This window comes from Diadema setosum, chromosome 6 (assembly GCF_964275005.1).
Source record: "Diadema setosum chromosome 6, eeDiaSeto1, whole genome shotgun sequence".
NCBI lineage: Eukaryota > Metazoa > Echinodermata > Echinoidea > Diadematoida > Diadematidae > Diadema > Diadema setosum.
In genome coordinates this window covers 8,652,869-8,671,445 of record NC_092690.1, presented here as the reverse complement: position 1 = coordinate 8,671,445, position 18,577 = coordinate 8,652,869, and the positions used below count along the sequence as shown (strand labels likewise).

General features: G+C 38.6%; 2 protein-coding genes across 2 annotated transcripts; both read right to left on the bottom strand.

Annotated features, from left to right (window-relative positions):
* Positions 1 to 296: 296 nt before the first annotated feature.
* LOC140230217 (uncharacterized) lies at positions 297 to 3,565 on the bottom strand. Its single transcript, XM_072310396.1, has 4 exons — positions 3,509 to 3,565; positions 1,507 to 1,780; positions 952 to 1,181; positions 297 to 314 (listed from the first exon to the last, which is right to left on the bottom strand). The coding sequence occupies exons 1-4, from the start codon at positions 3,563 to 3,565 to the stop codon at positions 297 to 299; spliced, it is 579 nt and encodes a 192-aa protein (XP_072166497.1).
* Positions 3,566 to 14,060: 10,495 nt separating this feature from the next.
* LOC140230216 (uncharacterized) lies at positions 14,061 to 18,161 on the bottom strand. Its single transcript, XM_072310395.1, has 3 exons — positions 18,126 to 18,161; positions 15,179 to 15,452; positions 14,061 to 14,758 (listed from the first exon to the last, which is right to left on the bottom strand). Exons 1-3 carry the CDS (start codon positions 18,159 to 18,161, stop codon positions 14,061 to 14,063), a joined length of 1,008 nt encoding a protein of 335 aa, XP_072166496.1.
* Positions 18,162 to 18,577: the final 416 nt, after the last annotated feature.

Genomic DNA, 18,577 nt, shown 5'->3' with positions numbered 1-18,577 from the left:
GAATTCTCTCTCCTGCATATTTACACAGCAGCAGCACAATTTGTTGTCAAGGAGATCTTGTCGTTGGAACATTACACAAAGGAATGAACAATGTATCATCCAAAAAAGAGCAGTCTTGTTCATGATTTTCCACACTCTAAATTGTTGTCAAAACAGTACGGATTCACCACTTAAATACAACTTTTGTTTACATCCCCTTGAAAATTTTCGTTACGTTACAGTCATTACATTCGTGTTTTTTTTTTTCTCTACATCGCGACGAGTTTGATACAGTGTACATGGTGTATACCATACTCTCATTTACGAGCAGAAATCTAGCATGGGCCATATTAGAATAATTTAACACATGATCAATTCGTACTTAGCATGCTTAGTATAGCAAGGGACTTCAGAAAGATCTCAATTTTCTTTGAGAGAGTATACGATGCAGAATTGTGCATGAAAAGAGGTCGTTGTGCCCTCACCTCTTATTTGCGTGCGACCCAAAGTCTTAAAATCTAATCGCTTTCACACGATACCATCACTCAGCACTAAAACTTAACTGTTTATGTGCATTGGTATTACTTTATATGGCCATCCCATGATTCTCTGCTACTATCTTATCATGAACGCAAGATGTTTGATTTCGGTTGATATCAATATACATTGCCTGTTGTTTTCTTCCTCTTACATAAATATTCATAATCATGACGATCATCTTCGGAAGTTACTAGACGGCAATGGCAATCTTGTCGCTCGACACCTCAGTAATAGTGCTGACCAATACGGGCATTGCAACAAGGGGGATACTGCCAAATGCCTCCTTGTTGGACACTTATATAAGCACCCCATCTGTCAATTGGTATAGATACCACATGACAAGAATTTGCAACCAAGAAGCAGAATAGTATATAAGCCTTTTATTTTATGGGAAGTGTGTACATTCCTCTCATCATGGGGATAATTCCGTACCGGTCTTTGGACGGAAGTTCCTTTCATGAATTTCTCCAGTTGGATGGTGGTGTCTCCGAAGAGCTCGGGACGGCTGGGGGCTAGTTGACCTGCCATCGCCACGAGAGAGGCGCAGTCGAAAGTTGTCGGTTGAGTGATCTTCAAAAACTCGATTTGTTGTTTGTATTTTTCGTTCGTGTCCAACTTCTTCGAGGGCATATCGTGCACTATCACAGCGATGTTGTTCTTGCCTTGAAAAAAACAAATCATGATTAGACATTTTATAATGACATGTCTCTGGGGACTAATTTGGAGCTGTCATTGTTGCCTTGATAGATCACTGTTTTACTTTTATTTCAATTCCACTTAAGATATGAAGTCAAACATTAGCATTTCTGAATATTTAACACTTTTAAAAGCCGGATTCATCACGCTTAACAGTCTCTATTTTGCCAATCAGTGAAACTGCATGTTATAGGATCGACATTTCTGTGCTAAAATACGTATGGCCTTTGTGCTAACTGGAGAATCGATTGATAGATGAATGAATAAATAAACAAGGAGCGTGAGACTCACCAAGAAACTGTGCAGCATTTGACAAAAATCTGTCGTAAAGGGCGTCTGTCACATCGGTGATGGCCATTCTCCTGTTGTGTATGGAGTGACACAGGATCACGGCATCCACTGGGCGATCTCGGAACGAAAAATCGCTCACATCGTTATAAGGCAGTTGGTAGAACTTAAAGTTTCTGGCGAGGTGGCCGAACTCTCGAGTGATATAGTCGATAAATCCTTGCACGTTGCTTTGCAGGCTGGATGTGCAGACTAAGACCCTGGGCTTCTTATTCTCCTGTAAATCGACAGTAACACGTACCCGTAGAAGGTTGAAGAAAGATATTGTGAATAAAAAGCGCAATCATGGCTGAGAACAAAAATCAAGTCTACGTAACACCAATATTACACATGTTCCCATACATCAGTCGCTTTTGCGCATTAGACCGTGTCATTGTGGTACCCTTCCTTGGGCGAATCGTGTAAAATCACACGTCGAAAATTTTTCAAATCCAAAAACGGACTATTCGTACAGTCAACCTAGCTGTTTTTATCCCCATACTACCGATTTTATTTTTTTTTCGCCTCACAAGCCTTACATATTAGTCAATGTATGTAGGTCCTAGCCTACATCAATTCAAAGTGCATACAATATGTGAACTGATGACCACTTCAATGAAGTAATGCCTTGTGCTGTATTGTATTACTATTCCTCATAACAGATAATATACAAATAAATATTGTGTTTACTTGATATATACCGGAGGGATGATCCTATACTCACTTCTAGTTAATATCAAAACAGCGCTGCGTAATAGAGGGGTCTTTTAGATGAAAGATATAAACAAAAATGTATATATTTACCAGAAAAAAAAATGCTAATTGGTTTAACCATTCCCCCCCCCCCCCCCCCCAACCTTCGCACGCCATAAACAATACGCCACTGGCGATGCATATCTCACAATACAGTGCAGGCCTATATCCCAGAATTGCTAGTGTCTGTCCCATCATACTTTGTCTCCACTCGTATAAAACGATTACCACACGTGCATTCACTGAGGAAACGAAAATTGAAGCTAGAATACTCCCGTAGCAGCTACAGCCTAGGCCTCTTGCATTTACCTAACACACACTAAGACGTAATTTCTGGCGTGTATGCCCTATCAGGTTATGGCTCCATCATGTATTCTTATAATTCGTTAAGATTTCAAGTGAAAATTAGAATCATCGCGTCCAAACATGGCTTTTGTTGTTGTTGTTGTTGTTGTTGTTGTTGTTGTTGTTGTTGTTGTTGCTGTTGTTGTTGTTGTTGCTTTGGCATCATAACAGTCAGTCATGCATAGTAACTTTATTTTTTTTCTACCGTAACCAACAATCCATAAATCATAGAGTGCTACTTTCAGTCAATTAGTACTTGCAAAAAGGTACAACTAACTACAACCTATAGGCCTAATCAACTTGAAGTCCCCGCAGTCATTATAGTACTTACAAATTATAGAACTGTCAACATACATAATCATGATCATTGCAATAAACACACACTAATTCGTTGAAGCAAAAATTAAATTGATGGTCTGAATATAGTATACAAAACTGTGTATTTTGTATTCCATTTAAGATAAAACGAACTTTACCATACGTATATGTGTCAAGAAGTGTCTAAATAAAAGAAAGACAAACCTGACGTTGGAAAAGTGGGAAAACATATCGATGTATGATACATTGCATTGCATTATATCATATCATATTATATATTATGTTATCATTGTTATCATTAGTAGTAGTAGTAGTAGTAGTAGTACAATGTAGTAGTAATTTCTTTCATAAGTTATCTATTTATTCATTTATTCTCTATTTTTTAAATCTAAATCTTCAATAAGGAGTGGATGTTGTGGGGACCACAGAGAATTGGTAGGGCCTACGGTACCGTGGGTTGCTGACGACCGGAGGGTATCAGATGTAATATCTGGGAGGTCATTTATTCTGGTAATCGCATTTCACTCCATGAACACACTTTTGTATTTACCTCAGTGTTGGTACCTGGCACTTCACTGAGGGATGCCCTATTAGTACCGTTCGACATTGTGCTCTTAACGGCAGAGTAGAAACTTCACGGTGACTCCGGGTGGCAGTGCGTGTATCAACTCTTTCGGGTTTTTTTTTCGGCAGAAACATGTTTTCCAAATGGCTTCCAGGGATTTTTTTTTTCTTTTTTTTTTTTAGATGATAAACGCAAAGCTGTTATGAATTTGGGGTTCGGAAAGCCTTTTTGAAAACCGCAAATTTGTGCTTTCCGAAACAGGTTTCAGCCAGAAACGTGTTTCTAATGAAACAACTTTGTACTGCGCGCACCGTATATGACCCCTTTTCATCGGGTCAAACGGCGCAATGCAGCTGCGCAGTGAGAAGGCCAGTTTTCGTGTAGGCGATGTGTTGATAAACGTATCTTATTTTTGGAAGACGTTTGTAAAGGAATTTGGAAGCAGATTTTGATAGTGGGTATGGAAAGCCGTTTCAAACTGGGGAAAGGTGATAAACGCAGCCTGCACAGTATCTGCAAGGAAATAGCAACGTATGAGTAGGGAGGTTTAGAGAGGAATAGGCCTACATTACTGAAAGTGTCGGTGGCACCATAGCAAGCAGGCCTATGAATGCCTATGGGTCAAGTACCCATGACGTGTGACCATCAGCTGTCTGCTCATAGGGGGGGGGGGGTACAAACTCACCGATTTCTCTGGCTCCGCCATTTAACTGCGTGGGGTGAGCCCAGTTTAATACTCGCGCGTAGGTCCAACCTCACAGCCAGTCAACGATGCATACTACAGGTCATGACAAAAACGGTTTATAAATGTCGGCTACTGGCGGGGATTCCCCGTCGCACATAGCCGTAGCGGGCGTGTTTTATAGCCTCTCTCCTGTGTTTAATACGTCTATCGGGCCCTGGCCAGGGCCAGGGAGGTGGAAGAGTGTCAACTGTCTCTCTCCCACCTCCCTGATTATTCTCATGTGTTATTCTCTTGTGTGTGAGCACAGAACGCCATGTGTTGCAAAATTCGGGGGGGGGGGGGGGAGGGGACAGTAATCAGAGGTTTTTAGTCAATACGTAAGTGACCGAAAATGCTAATAAACTCCGTACAAAACAGCCCCAAACTAAGTGTTATGTTTTCACCTAATGATCAGTTCTTTGTAGTTATACAAGCACAGCGCGAACCCTCAACCACTGTCAGGATTGTAGTTGTTTTTGGTTGTTTGTTTGCCGACTTGATTTATTTGTTCTTTTTTATTTTGTTGTTATTATTATTATCATTATTGTTATTAGTAGTAGTAGTAGTAGTATGAGTGTTTTTTTTTTTCAATGTAAGATGTAGTTACATGTTTTTTTCTGTATTGTCCTTTGTCTTTGCCTTGTGCGTCCTGTACAATCCAGGTGACATCCTAGGCCTTTCATGTTACATTAGCCGGGTTCACACGTACAAAATTAATAGCGGGATGACGATCGCGATCCACATCTCGAGTTTTTTTGCGAGCGTCCACACGTACAAAATTAGCGGGATAGCGATCGCGATCGGTATCCCGCTAATTTGGCGAGCGTCCACACGTACCGAATTATTCCGCGAATTGCCGATAGAGATAACAGCAAAGCCTGCAAACTGGGTCACACAGCGCCCTTCTCTATCACTACCTGCGCGCACTTCCCTTTGTCCTTCGCAGAGGCCTCGCTGTTGTGATGTGCGCATTGCATGATGGGATATAAAAACTCGAGATTCTAATCCCGACCGTTCACACGTACCAGCGCGGGGCCAATTATCCCGCTAATTGATGAACCAGCGCAAGATTTCTTAGGATTAGCATCGCGATGCTTATCCCGCTAATTTTCGGTTTTTTTCTGTCCACACGTGCAAAAAACTCGGGATGACGATCGCGATGCAAATCTCGAGATTTGTATCCCGCTATTGGTGTACGTGTGAACCCGGCTATTGTTTATTGATACAAAAGAATACTGAACAACAATTGTTTTGCTATATAACAAATTACTATGTATACTCTTACCGCGCTATTATGCACTACGTGTTATTCCGTTACACTATTTATCCGTATCTAGATTCACAGAATTTTATGTCGATTCCTTCCGATTACGACCTTGTGTATACTTTTGAGGGAGTATGGATAAGTAGTTCAACTTGATTTCATCTAATTTTTCACGCTCCGTGTTTTATGTTATTGCAGGTTGATCTTTCTTCTCTTTTTTTTTTCGCGTTCAGCGTGTTATCTACCTATGATACCATACACGTGTGCATATGCCATCTGTTGATAGGATAAGGAGGCGTTTGTTCCTATGTAGGAAAGAGATCATCACTTCAATGACGTTGACGTTGGGCACTGCTCATACAATCAGATCTCCATTTACTGACCTATCCCCGCACTCTGATACGGAAGCCCGAATGACGGTACTGTATCTCTGTGGTATAGTACAGTCTACACTTTTATAACAATGCATCAATTTCAATACCTTGTCTTTTGGGGCTTTTTAAAACTGTATCAGGCATATTATTATGCAATAAAACGTCGGAATCAGCTCTGAGGACATTATTTATTGAGAAACTGAAATCATTGCAACTGCCTATTCAGCAAACCTTCCCCCACCAACTCTCTAATACAGTCTTTTTCTTTTCTTTTTTTAAAGAAAAGACATAATCCGAAAGGAATGATAATAGCTAGGCAAGTGAAAAAAAAAAATCCAGCATACTTACGGTGCACGGTATAACCATTTGATACTAACTAGAAGTATCACTAAAGGTGATTAATACCCCAGCTCCCGCAGCCCAGATTCCTATGAAAAAGAATTGCCCAGACTTTGATAAAAGGTGTGTGTGTGTGTGTGTGTGTGTGTGTGTGTGTGTGTGTGTATTTGTGTGTGTGTGTACGTGTACCTTGTGAGCATCTTGTGAGTTGAGTCTGCTTCACAATTGTGGAAGTAGTTCACTCGGCAAGATTTTCAAGAAAATATGCAGTTACCATGGCAACACACAAAGAGTATCTTGCAAAACTACACCTATAGATCATTATATGACCTAGATACCAAATTTGAAATAGATTGCTTAAACACTGTGGAAGTAGTTCGCTCCACAAGGTTTCAGGGAAACCAGAAGCGGATCTAGAGGGGGGGGGGGGGTTGCAACCCCCCCCCCCCCAAAAAAAAAAAAAAAAAATCCGAGGACCAATTTTTTTTTAAAATCTTATCTTTTTTTTTAAACTTGTAATTTTATTTTTTTCTATTTATGTATTGCACATGACAATGACCTCTATACCAAAACTAGTGGTGTTTTAGATGCAAGAAAACGCCATTTTCACACACAGATTTTCACAAATTCTCCCTACTGTAAGAAGTTTTGCAAGTTAGAGGACTATGCATCGATTTAATATATTACACGCCTTTGACGTACACACTGTTTTAAACATGACTTTGATCATTCATGATACATTATCAAGTTTATTCCATATGAAGGTTACAAAATACAATGATCAATGATGAAGAAAGAGGTTACTGACATACAAAATTCTCTCTCTAATCCTTCATTAATATTTTGAACATATTAAATCGCAATTCATGCAGAATATTGTACGCAAAAGGATACAAATATGAATAATTATCATCACAAGCATTTTGACGACATAGAAATTTAGTGTTGTACATGCAGATGTAAAATGATAGTCATTACTTTTATGTGGTATTGATAGGAAGGTATGCTCTACTATGGATCTACACTTTATAGACAAGTGGTTAGACTCAACGGGCGTTTTTACAGCAGACCCATTCGTAATATCCGTAACTATTTAGAGTTTAGTGCAAGGGTACTGGGTATGGGGTGCTATTCGTTATTCCGAAGGTTCGTTATTCCGGAGATTCATTAATCCAAAAACGAAATTCGGAATAACGAACCTTCGGAATAACTAATCTTCGGACAAAAGAGCCTTCGGAATAACGAACCTTCGGAAAAACGAGCTGTAACCACAGCAGGGTAACACACGCATGACATTTATGTAGTTTGTTCGTTCCTTGGCGTCGGTGAGGCTAGACTATAATAAGGACTGGTGTTTTGTTGTTGTTTATTCATCACAACATCATTGCTTTGAAATAGACGTTATGTATAGTTAAAAAAAAATCAAGTGACAAATCAGAAATAGTAAAAACTTTTTTGAATATAATATACAATAATTTCTTCATGTAACTTACTATATAGTCATACATACCAGCTGTGAAACAGACGTCAAAAAGTGGCATAATGTGTGTATATATAATATGCTTTAGTTTACATCCCCCCCAAAAAAAGAAAAAAAGAAAAAAAGTAAACACTTCGATGACTAGGGCTTTATGTCAGTTGTAATCGCAACAATACAGTCACGGACTTAAAACAAAATAGAATAAAACAAGATACTGTCACTCGTTTGATAACACTCAGTAGAATTGCAGATCAGGTCATTCCAAGCATTTTTTTTTTTCACTCTCCCCATTGCCTTCCTATCACTGCAATCAAATCATTGGGTCCATGATTCTGCCTCGGAATAAAACAACACTCTCACTATAAAAGAGTGTGATCCTCCCATAGAAGCCTTCGATCATCATTAATATAATACTGGGCCGCTAATATAGTGTGTCTATATAACACAGTAATTGTAACTCTGGGGGACGGACTTCTACCACATGTTGAAACATCTTTGGAATTGACTACCTGCCTTCACAGATAAGAGTACATAATTTGAGCATTCAAATGAAGTTTGAAATCATGTGAACTTTGTTATGATTACCTTACAATCAAGTAAACTATTTTTGTTCCACCTTTTTGTCTTCGCTTATATACACTTTTTTATACAGTTAAACTCGCATAAGTCGATCTTCTCGGGACTGAGCAAAACACATCGACTTGGGCGAGTTTCGACTTGTACGTAAGTCGAAAAAAAAATCGACTTAAAGTTACACCACACGTACATATGTATAATGTACATGTATGTTGTCTACTCTGAAGCCGAGAGCTGGAGCGGTGTGCCCGATATTTGCCCTTCAGCAAGACACTTTATCCACATTGATGCAGGCCAGGGCTCCACACTAACTTTTATTTTGGTGGCCCCAAAATGATTGATTTTTATTTTTTGGTGGCCCGAACAAAAAAAAACAAAAAAAAAAAAAAAAAAAAACAAGCAAAACTAAATCGGTCCTACGTTCGGTCCGAAAGTTACCGTTATTTATTTCTGATTGTAAAAGCAATCATCCACCATTTACAAGTATTTTAACACCTTCCGGAGCCGAATGTTGCCGTTAATCATTTTCAAATGTAAAAACAAGCAACCGACATTCATTCTAGGATCTTACGGAGCTGAATATCATCCTTATTCATTTCCGAACGTGAAAGCAAACATCCGCTTTTTATTTCATCATCTAAATGAGCCGATTGATACCGTTAATCATTTCCAAATGTAAAAGAAACAATCTGTTACTTATTTTAGCATCGTACGGAGCAGAATATTACCGTTATTCGATCTCCAAATTCAAAAGCAAACACCCGACATTTATTTTATGATCGTAAGGAGCCGAATGTTACTGCTGTCCACTTCCGAAAGTGAAATGAATCATCTGACATTTATTTTGGTATCTTCAGGAGTCGAATGTTACATGCTATTTACTTTCGAACGTAAAAGCGAACTTTCGGCAATTATTTCATCATCGCACTGAGTTGAATACTATAGTTATTCATTTCCGAACGCCAAAGCAAACATTCAACATTTATTTTAGCATCTTCCGGAGCTGAATGTTACTGCTATTTACTTTCGAACATAAAAGCAAACATAAGACATTCATTTTATCATCGGACGGAGTTGAATATTATTGTTATTCATTTCCGAACGTTAAAGCAAATATCAAACATTAACTTTACCATCAAACGCAGCTAAATGTTACTGTTATTCATTTCGAAATTTAAAAGCACACATCCGACAGTTATTTAGCATCGTATGGAGAAGAATATTACTGCTATTCACTTACGAACGTAAAAACAATCATCTGACATTTATTTTAGCATCTTCTGGAGCCGAATGTTATTGCTATTTACTTTCGAAAGTAAAAGCAAACACCCGACATTTTATCTCATCGTCGTACAAAGTTGATTATTATTGTTATTCATTTCCGAACGTCAAAGGGATAATTCGACATTTACTTTAGCATCTTCCGGAGCTGAATGTAATTGTTATTTACTTTCGAACGTAAAAGTAAACATCCGGCATTTATTTTATCATCGTATGGAGTTGAATATCATTATTTTTCATATCCGAACGTCAAAGCAAACATTCGACATTTATTTCAGCATCTTCCGGATACTTTTTTTTTTTACCCTTATTCATTTCCGAACGCAAAATCAAATCTCTGACATTCCAAAAGTATAAGCAAACATCCGACATTTATTTTAGTATTATACGGAATCGAATATTACCGTTATTCATTTCCAAAATTAAAAGAGCAAACATCTGACATTTATTCAGCATCTTATGGAACCGATGGTTACCGCTTCATTTCCAAAACTGAAGGCAAACATTCGGCTTTTTTGGTGGCCCGGCGTGCGTTTTTGGTGACCCCGGTCGCAAATTAACCATTCGCGAAATCGTGATTCGATTCGTGAAAAGACTCCGCTAAATATAAGGCATGGATCGCTACACTCGGCAGGGGCTACGTCGTCCTTTCACCAGGTCTCGTTACAAAACCAAAATCTCACTTGAGTTCTTGCGTTACCTATCGTTAATGTTAACGAAACATCGTTAATTTGCGCTAGGGATCGTTACTCATCGTTGCTACAAACGTTAATTTTCCCGATCGTTAGTTTGCGTTACTAACGATTCAGGTGAAACCGCTTGCGTTAATGAACGTTAATGTTTATTTACGCAGTTTCTTTTGGTATATACTGTATGTAAACAAAAACTGGCGTCTCGTGATTTTGACAGTGATTTATTACACAATAAAATCTTATTCGACTTAGGCACAGTGAATTCAATGGTTTTTCCGTGAAAGTGTTCTTGGAATTTCATCGACTTAAGCGAGTATTCGACTTAAAAAATTCGACTTATGAGTGAATTAATACACGTAAGTCAATGGGGAAAAATCGGGACTTTTTAAAATTATCGACTTGCGCGATTATTCGACATATGCGATGTCGACTTAGGCGAGTTTAACTGTATTAGGTTTTTTGCACTCTTAATTGACACTGCGCTTTGAGCACTTTGTCAAGGTTTATACAACGCTTAACAAAACGTTAATTGTGTTCATTGATACAACACTTGCTCCGCCAAAAAAAAAAAAAATGACATACGCATGATAATATTGTCTTGTAGCTGCAATGTATCACAATGAGACATTATATATAGCTATACATTGTACAAAGGTACATACTGAGCTAAAATGTAAAACATGATTCTCGGTACATAAGTTCGGCAATACACTTCAAATGCGTTATACAGTTGAATATACAACGATGCAAAGAAAACCAATATCAAAAATACACATGAAAATGAGAGAAATTTAAAATCAAGTCTCCACCATAACCAGGCCATCTTTTTGACACATGCAGGAGAGAATGAGGGACTGAAAAGCCAGTTTGATCCTTACAAAAAAGAACCCCGCCCACTACACGCAATGACAGGCATAAAGTTGGATTTAACACATTTACCACATACACACAATAAAGTTTTGCCCCTTTAATGTTTAAGTATTGATCAAAAGCGGTAATTTTTGCTTTGTGGAAATGATTACAATATGCTTACGGAACATTCTGCAATAATCTATGTGCTCAAAAACAAACGCGGGTGTTGGAGAGCTGTGAATACTAGTACTTTGATCACTCCCCCTCTCCCCTCCCCTTGCCATATCCCTCCTGGAAAGGACACAATATCCCAAAGTGTGAAACACAATATGAAACACAGTGCAAGCAATTTGTAAATACAGTGTGAAATACAATTTTATCTAAATTCATACTGTTAAATTCGAGCGTTTAAACATTAATCCAGATTGCATTAACTGATAATCCCGTGGATACATACATCTCATGGATCTCCTCAGGCTCAGGATTAAATCCTTTGAATGGCCCTCTACAAGTTTTCAACTTACTGGGCGTCATCGTAGGTAATTCAGGTAATGAATACAATGTGAATCATCCATTCACAGTGTGAAACAGAACTTTATTAAGCTAATTCTCTGTGAAAAACCACACCAGTGTTATCATCTTCACACTCTTTAATTCGAGCGCTTCAACATATCACCAACTATGTGAACGCATTGTAAACATACTATTACTACTATGGAATGCACCAAAGGGGGCGGAACAGCAAAATTTCAGAACTGGCTCATTCCCATTTCTCTCACACTAATAAACCAGGTATCAATGACTATACATGTATCCTGTTATTTCTGAAGACAGTAACATATACGCAATGAAGTGTATAAAAATTTTTCATGCTACCGCACAGTGTTAATCATTTATACAAAGGGTGTAGTTCCATGTACAGGTATAGAGCACAATAGGCCTACACTGTAAAGGCATCTGCTGTAAACTGTAACCACCACACACAAAGGATTTTTTGTCCATGCCACGGCTACATAGTAGGCTCTAGCTTCGCAAGACTTTCAATGCTTTACAAGACTTGTAATTTAAAGACGTTTCGGTAGATCAACTGTATATTCAATGAAAATTGCCCAGCCATCCAGCTTTAGATTGTATAGATTACCATTGCTTAATTCAAATGATTTTATTTTCATATAATTATAAAGAAATTCAAAGCAATATACCTAACGCTTACATGAATCCATAATATTGTAAGGAACTTTGAATCACATAAGTTTCAACAAAACTTGCTCGATAAAGGGACTGTATACTTTACTCTAATATCAATATGTTGATAGATAGGCCTGCATGCGCATCATGGTGAAAGTGTCCCAAAATTTCCTAACACACTATATCAAACCATATCTTAATGCTCAAAGGCCTTTGTCCAAGTACAGCGATTTCGATAACGTTTTTCTCCTGATATCATTGAATAGACAGTATGTACGTATTTACCATTAGCGTGATTAATGAGTATTAGGGTTTATATCTTCATGTGAAAATGTTTGATTTTGTCATACTAATTTCTTTCATACATGTGGAGAAATAAAACAAATTGCAAAAAAGAAGTGAACTGAATGTCCAATACCGCTTTGGCTCCCATATACGCCAGACGTGATTGGCAGCACCAAAGAAGCTAGAAGTCTGAACTTTCTCACCTATTTCCAACCTGATACACGTATTTGATTGATTGAACAGGCTTTATTGAAATCATTTCTGGCAGACAAAGACTTAATTGCACATGTTTACCATCATGATCATAAAAATAGATATTACAGTACTCTTAATTAACAACGATAAAAAGAAAATACAAGTGCTTCAAACAAATTTAACTTTCTTATTGGTAAAGCTAAAAAGTAAAAACAAAGAAATAATATACACACACAATTGGCATAACTAAAACTATCAAAGTGATTAATACCCCCACCCTCATCTGTGAAAATTACCTCAATCCTCAATATTTTAGACAAAGATGGTGATGAGTATACCATGGCAGTGCATCCTTCAACGCCGATGCGAGATTCGTTTTGGTCATGTACACACGTGCCAAATTTCAGGCCAACTACTCAAACATTATAGAGGGAACCAGCCCAATCCACAACATTCCTGCATGCTTTGTTTAAAAAAAAATAAAAAAGATAGAATAATGATACACTTGAGAAGGCCCGTTAGAAGGAATAGTTATTCTAAAATGTTACAGTTTTAGTGGAGGTTTGGGCCTATGGGTTCCGAAGGGGCAGAACTATGCCCACATGGGGGGGGGGGGGGGTACGATCTGTTTTCAGAATGGGAGTGAGTGAGGGAGGGGGTTTCCATTTTCAGAATTGAAATTTTGATTCAAAATTTCCTTCAAAATTTTGAAAGAAGCAAAACAACTTAAACAAACTTTCCATTTTTTGGCTGACTCCCACCCCCCTCCCCGCCCCCCCCCCCCCCCGTATCCGTCCTAATCACATCAAACAAATAGATGGGTTAAATAGACCCGTAAATACGCAGGAGGCCCTAAATGTCCTATGAATTTACTAAAGAATAGCTAAGCTCCATGATAATTTCAAAAGGCAGGAAGAACCTGGTCCAAAATGTGATCGTGAACCATAGGCTTATACGATGGAATTGAAAGCAAATTTTAAAAAAGCTATATAAAAAAGAGGTGATGTAAATGGGCTGGGAAAATCCACATAAGCCTAAAGTATGAATAGCAGGTTTTATGGTCAAATTGCGAGTTTAATTTTCATCATTTTCTTGAGGATGTACACATATTCTCAAGATTTGAAATTGGATGAAAACATTTTGTGGCATATTAAGCTGCCTTTCCGGTTTATGTGATAAAGGCGTTTCATAATAACAGAAAAATGGCAGAGTCACTTCGATATTCGTAATCTTCCATTAAGTTAGTAACAAGCCTACGATCCCATCTGCTGTATGATCATGGTATTTTTACCCAGCATGCGCAGGGCCTCTCCTCCTCTCTCCTCTTTTCTCTTCTCTTCTCTTATCCCCCTCCCCCTCTTCCTCCCCTTCCCACTTTTCATTTTCAATTCTCTTTTCTTCTCCCTCCCTCTCTCCCTCCTGTTTCTCCTTCTCCCCTTCCCACTCCACCTTTTCATTTCTCTTTTCTTCTATCTCCTCTCTCTCCTCTGCCCCTCTCTCTACGCTGGAATCAGGTGGTATGGTCAATTTCATAATCATACCTTCCATATTAGCAGCTCTGTCTGACCTGCTCTGAGGAACATGAGACCCGACTTCAACTGCCGTCGAGTTGGAGTTGGGATTTGTTTCTTCTACAATCACAGCCACTATTGCAGCAATGATTAACATCAGGCAAACGGCGCCCACAATACCAAGGATGACCGTCTTGTTATTCACCGTCCAAGTTGGCGTGGCAACACCAGAGTCTCTTGCAGCCACTCTTCTTGGAGAAGTTCCTCTAAGAAATTGCTCTATCTGGACGAGACTGTCGCCGAAGAGCTCGGGAGAGTTGGGCCCCAGTTTCCCTGCCATCGCCACCAGAGAGGCGCAGGCGAAAGTTGTCGGTTGAGTGGTCTTCAAAAACCCGATTTGTTGTTCGTATTTGTCGCTCGTGTCCATCTTCTCTGATGGCATATCGTGCACAATCACACCAATGTTGTTCTTGCCTTTAAGAAATGAAAACAGTTAATTCCAAGTAAACAAAATATGTATTAAAATCAGGAGATATTACGGTTTCGACTCGTTGATATGAATGCAACATTATGGCTGATAACGGGAAGGGGCGTATCTAACAAGAGTATTTAACTATTCTCCAATATTCATAATCATGTACACAATTATTTTTTTATCTATTTATTGCAAGTGTTGCGACTAACGTTACATTTAATGGAACGATACGAACATAAAATGTTCAGTCCGTGTTTCCTACACATATCCATCTACTGTTTCTGAATTTTTTTCACATTTGATAGAAAAAGCAATTTCCGACGTCGGATAACAAGAATCGAAGCATGAAAGTTGACTTCAAAAGAAAGCCATGCCATTTTGCTTCTGCTTTTTTAACGGCGGACCGTTTTATCCCTCACCAAGAAGATGCGCAACCCTTGGCAGAAATTTGTCGTAGAGGGCGTCTGTGACATTGGTGATGGCCATTCTCCTGTTGTGAATGGAGTGACACAGGATCACGGCATCCACTGGGCGATCTCGGAACGAAAACTCGCTCACATCGTTATAAGGCAGTTGGCAGAACTGAATGTCTCTGCTGAGGTGGCCGAACTCTCGAGTGATATAGTCAATGAATCCTTGGACACTGCTCTGCAGGCTGGATGTGCAGACTAAGACCCTGGGCTTCCGGTCCATCTACAAAGTGACATTGACACGTCTAAAGTTGAAGGATTTGTGAAAGTACACTCAGGTGGACGCAAATACCTTAGAAGTGAAGCTCTCTTGCGTAACCATCCCCACCCCCCCCCTTTTTTTTTATTAACTGCAAAGTGTTTATGTCTTGTAGGTTGATCCCATTAAGTGTAGGATATCACGGAAGAATCGGATACGAATGGACAGAGTTAAAAAAAAAGAATAATAAATAGCAAAAACAAACAGTCATAGGCCGCGGTCACACTGGCAAAAAATCGCAAAGTTAAAGATAGTATATTTTGCCACTTTGACCACGGTTATTGTGACATAAACTAAAATCACGTCAAAATGTCAGTATGAATAAGAGGAACAAAAAAAAATATATTTGCAGATACAACACAATATGCTAAATAATAGAACAGCCACACGTAAGATTCAGAACACACTGCCCACAGAAGTATGAATATTAAGGTTAGGCAAATAAAACACGTACATCGTATATGATTATGAACATTTACTGGCAGAAATTTTGGATTTAATCGGTAAACTTAAGGAGTCTATGAACCTCGTGAACCAAATATCTTCTTAATTCAACAAAATAAACTTTGAATTGCAAATTCTAAACACACATACACACATGCACAAACATACATTTCAAGGTGCAACACATTTCTCAATATGCTTGAATTGACTTTAAAGGAATAAAACAAAATCAACCAAATAGTGTAAAAATGCGTCAAAATTGCAAAAAAAAAATCGTCAAAAAGAAAGCTTCCTAATTCATTGTTTCTGATACGGTTTGTTACACATTCACATTCCCTTAATTCTTGCTAAAAACTGACGTGGATATCTAGAAGGAACTGCAAAGTCAAGAATAGAGTTGTGTTTTGTTTTGTTTGTTTGTTTGTTTGCGTGGTCCGACACGGCTTCTTTGGCATACTCCGGAACTTTTTGGGAATACGTACAACCAGAGAGGCCCTGCATGCTGTGTCAAGAATAATGTTTTATTCCCCTGCTTTCTGAAAGAGGTAAGTTATGTGCTCTTTCAGTAATAGTTATTGGAATGTTAACTTTTTTAGTTGAATTCTCTTATATCTATGATATCACTATTTACATTTTTCTTATCGTTGTCCATGCTTGACAGTACATGAGTGTGACAAACACTTAACAAATAATTTATAACCTGTAAACGAATTTTTCTATTTTCCTCAAACTTTTGCTAATGTAACTGTATATCAAATTTCTGAATTCACTGAATCATTTAGAATAATTTTCAAGATGCTCCACGCCCTTTCAATAATTAATACGTCGGGTCTACGATGGAGCTATTAATATGGGCTGTTTGTTTGCTTGTTTGTTTTTTATTTGCAGAGAAAAAACAAATCAAATTGCACCTAACTTCTAATAAACTCTAGTAATTACCTTGATGAAGGTCTTTTACATGACTGTTAGTTTCTAATATTGTCAGATGTGAAAATTCCAAGAAAGATTTTCAAATGGAGCAGATAAGGTGAGGATGTATGCCTATTAATGCTCATAAGAACCTCTCTCTCTCTCTCTCTCTCTCTCGCTTTCTCTCTTGTGTGCAACTGCATTCGGTATAAAACAGAAAAATAATCATTGGATCGGTGTTGTTGTTGTCGTTCCTATAATTAACATTGCTGCTGTTGCTGTGGCTGTGCAATATTGTGTTGCATATAGCACGCAGACACACAGTAAGTGCGCAGGAACATGCGGACACAAGGAATTAAAGGTACCGTTTACCACTGGGAGCCGTGATTTAAAAAATGTTCCAGTTATCACATTTTGACGCATAGGTATGTATAGGTCAGTTGTATGTAGGCCTACAAAACATCAACATAAAAAAATCGCAATAAAGGGGAGTAAAGCCTAAGTAAATCTTATCATAACTGTTGTTCACATTTTTGTATACTAAACAATACTTAACATTGATTATATTGATTAACATTTTTACACTGGCTGTATCTATCCCTAACTCACATTTTAGAACTATTTTGAAGCACTAAAGCTGTTTTTTTTTTTAATCTGCAAATGGTAACTAAACGCTACAAGACGTGCGCATAATAGTGTTGCCCGAACGTTTTGAAAACCATATACCATCCAGGGGCGAATCCAGGAATTCAGTAAAGGGGAGCACCTTAACAAATTCAAAGGGGGAGCACGCACCCCTCCCCCATTTTTTTCCTTTTTATTTCTTTTGTTTCAAATAAAGATAAAGAGGGGGACGCGCGCCCGGTGCGCCCCCTCTGGATCCGCCACTGCCATCAAAACAAAGATTGCTTCCGTTGCTAGCGCAACAAATTAGACGCTATGTCAAATGCATGGCAGAATGCGCAGAACAATGCTTGCGGATGTCAGTGCATTGTGTAATGTACAACACCATGAATGTATGACTTGGAATATTTCCTGCACACAAATAATTTATAGTCAGGCCCTGACCACGTACGGTTGTCATGTGCTTGTCTGAGAACACGAAACATCCATTATACCGACATGGTAGCAGTCAGAAAAAAAAAAACCAACAACAGCCCTTGTGCCCTCTCATCTATTTTGTAGGCCTACGTGGTACAAAGCTTCATGCAAAATGGTTGCAGCTGTCAAAGTTCTAATATACTCTTGCGCCGTGCGCAATCGTCAACATTGTCGTGTACATACCTCACTACCTTGAAATCGCTGGTAGAAGCTAGTCATGATTTCTACAAATCAATTTTTTCCCGTAGCTCTTCTCTTCAAACCTCAGCTCATGTGTTGATCACTGACTAAAATTCTTGATTCGAAGAAAATGCTTGTGTCACTTCCATTGGACATAAGTCAATGGCGATAACTCAAACTTAGCAATCTCATTGTCTTCAACCAAACATAGGCTAAGCTCCGCGGGGAAATCCCCTTAGTGCGCGCGCACGACAAGCGGACGTTTAGAGGGAAAAGCCTGTTCTGCGCACGCCCGAAATAACTTATCAAAATCGATGTCGTGTGGTTTGAGTCCTTAATAACGTCAGTTCTGGACCATTTTTTGCAGCCACTCAAATTCACAACGAAGATCATGAAAATTAGGGCGCCATTTTCCTTTTTATATGCTGTGTCTCCGCGAAATCTAAAGCTACTTC

Excerpts from the sequence above, each read along its gene's own strand:
- LOC140230217 (XM_072310396.1), bottom strand. The coding sequence starts at position 3,565 with ATGTCGAACGGTACTAATAGGGCATCCCTCAGTGAAGTGCCAGGTACC. Across the intron at positions 1,781-3,508 it reads TGCCAGGTACCAACACTGAG|GAGAATAAGAAGCCCAGGGT; the intron begins GTAAATACAAAA and ends GTCGATTTACAG. Across the intron at positions 1,182-1,506 it reads AAATGCTGCACAGTTTCTTG|GCAAGAACAACATCGCTGTG; the intron begins GTGAGTCTCACG and ends GTTTTTTTCAAG.
- LOC140230216 (XM_072310395.1), bottom strand. The coding sequence starts at position 18,161 with ATGACTAGCTTCTACCAGCGATTTCAAGGTAGTGAG. Across the intron at positions 15,453-18,125 it reads AGCGATTTCAAGGTAGTGAG|ATGGACCGGAAGCCCAGGGT; the intron begins GTATGTACACGA and ends GTCACTTTGTAG. Across the intron at positions 14,759-15,178 it reads AAGGGTTGCGCATCTTCTTG|GCAAGAACAACATTGGTGTG; the intron begins GTGAGGGATAAA and ends CATTTCTTAAAG.